Source organism: Haplochromis burtoni, unplaced genomic scaffold (genome assembly GCF_018398535.1).
Source record: "Haplochromis burtoni strain Fernald_Lab_line unplaced genomic scaffold, NCSU_Asbu1 Contig_1391, whole genome shotgun sequence".
NCBI classification, from domain to species: domain Eukaryota; kingdom Metazoa; phylum Chordata; class Actinopteri; order Cichliformes; family Cichlidae; genus Haplochromis; species Haplochromis burtoni.
Window position 1 is genome coordinate 50,074 of NW_024583752.1, and position 888 is coordinate 50,961.

Genomic DNA, 888 nt, shown 5'->3' on the forward strand with positions numbered 1-888 from the left:
TCCATCAGGCTGTCAGGAAGCTTAACTCCCTCCCGATTCTGCCCCCTCTCCCCTCTCTCCTCCAGGTCTCACTGAACTCTGTCACACACACACACACACACACACACACACACACACACACACACACACACACACACACCACACACACACACACACACACACACACACACACACACACTCACACACTCTAAATATTGCAGAGATATAATTACCCTGCTTTTCTGAGGCTCAATTGGTAAAATGTGTTCACCTCCGTCAAACTATTTAAAAAAGTAAACAGATTAATCTGTTAAAACACATCAGATCACAAATTCATCATTAAACAATAACACATCAACACTTTTAAACATAATGCCAAACATATAGAAACCAACACTAACTGTTTAAATTCTACATTTGTCTTTCAAATCAATTTTTTTTTTGTAGGCCACTGTTAATAAGCAATATTGCAAAGTTATTGATCAGTCACACCACTCTGCAAAAGACTGCAAAATTTCACAGTTTAATACTTTAACAATGTAAGTGCAAATATGTTATGTGATATTTCACCAGATTATACCAACAGTACCTCTCTTTGACTGAATTCAGTTCCTCCTCATGACGTTTCACCACCATACTGTGAAACAAATATACAGCATGAACAGATAAAACAGGATGAAATAAAAAGAGGAAATGAGAAACTTGAGGCACTTGTGAAATATGAGAAAAAAAAGAATGTTTACTTTGCCTCACAAAGTTTTTTTCCCATCTCAGCCAAACTGTTTAAAAACATCATAGAGAAGTTATTCACAATATACAATATATTCACTCAGCCCCTTGGTTAGAAATACATCTGTATCTACAGTTTTGTGTACAAGTCCACCACCGGATTCAGCAGCTTGTAGAACA

General features: G+C 36.8%; 1 protein-coding gene across 1 annotated transcript in view; it reads right to left on the bottom strand.

The window, feature by feature from the left end:
- Positions 1–878, bottom strand: part of LOC102311896 — a 5,420-nt gene extending 4,542 nt beyond the window's left edge. The window contains exons 1-3 of the mRNA XM_042216949.1: positions 723–878; positions 569–616; positions 213–260 (exon numbers count right to left, since the gene is read on the bottom strand). Of these exons, the coding sequence (XP_042072883.1) occupies positions 213–260; positions 569–616; positions 723–775 (149 nt within the window). The 5' untranslated portion in view covers positions 776–878. The remainder of the gene's footprint in view (positions 1–212; positions 261–568; positions 617–722) is intronic.
- Between the last annotated feature and the right edge of the window lie 10 nt (positions 879–888).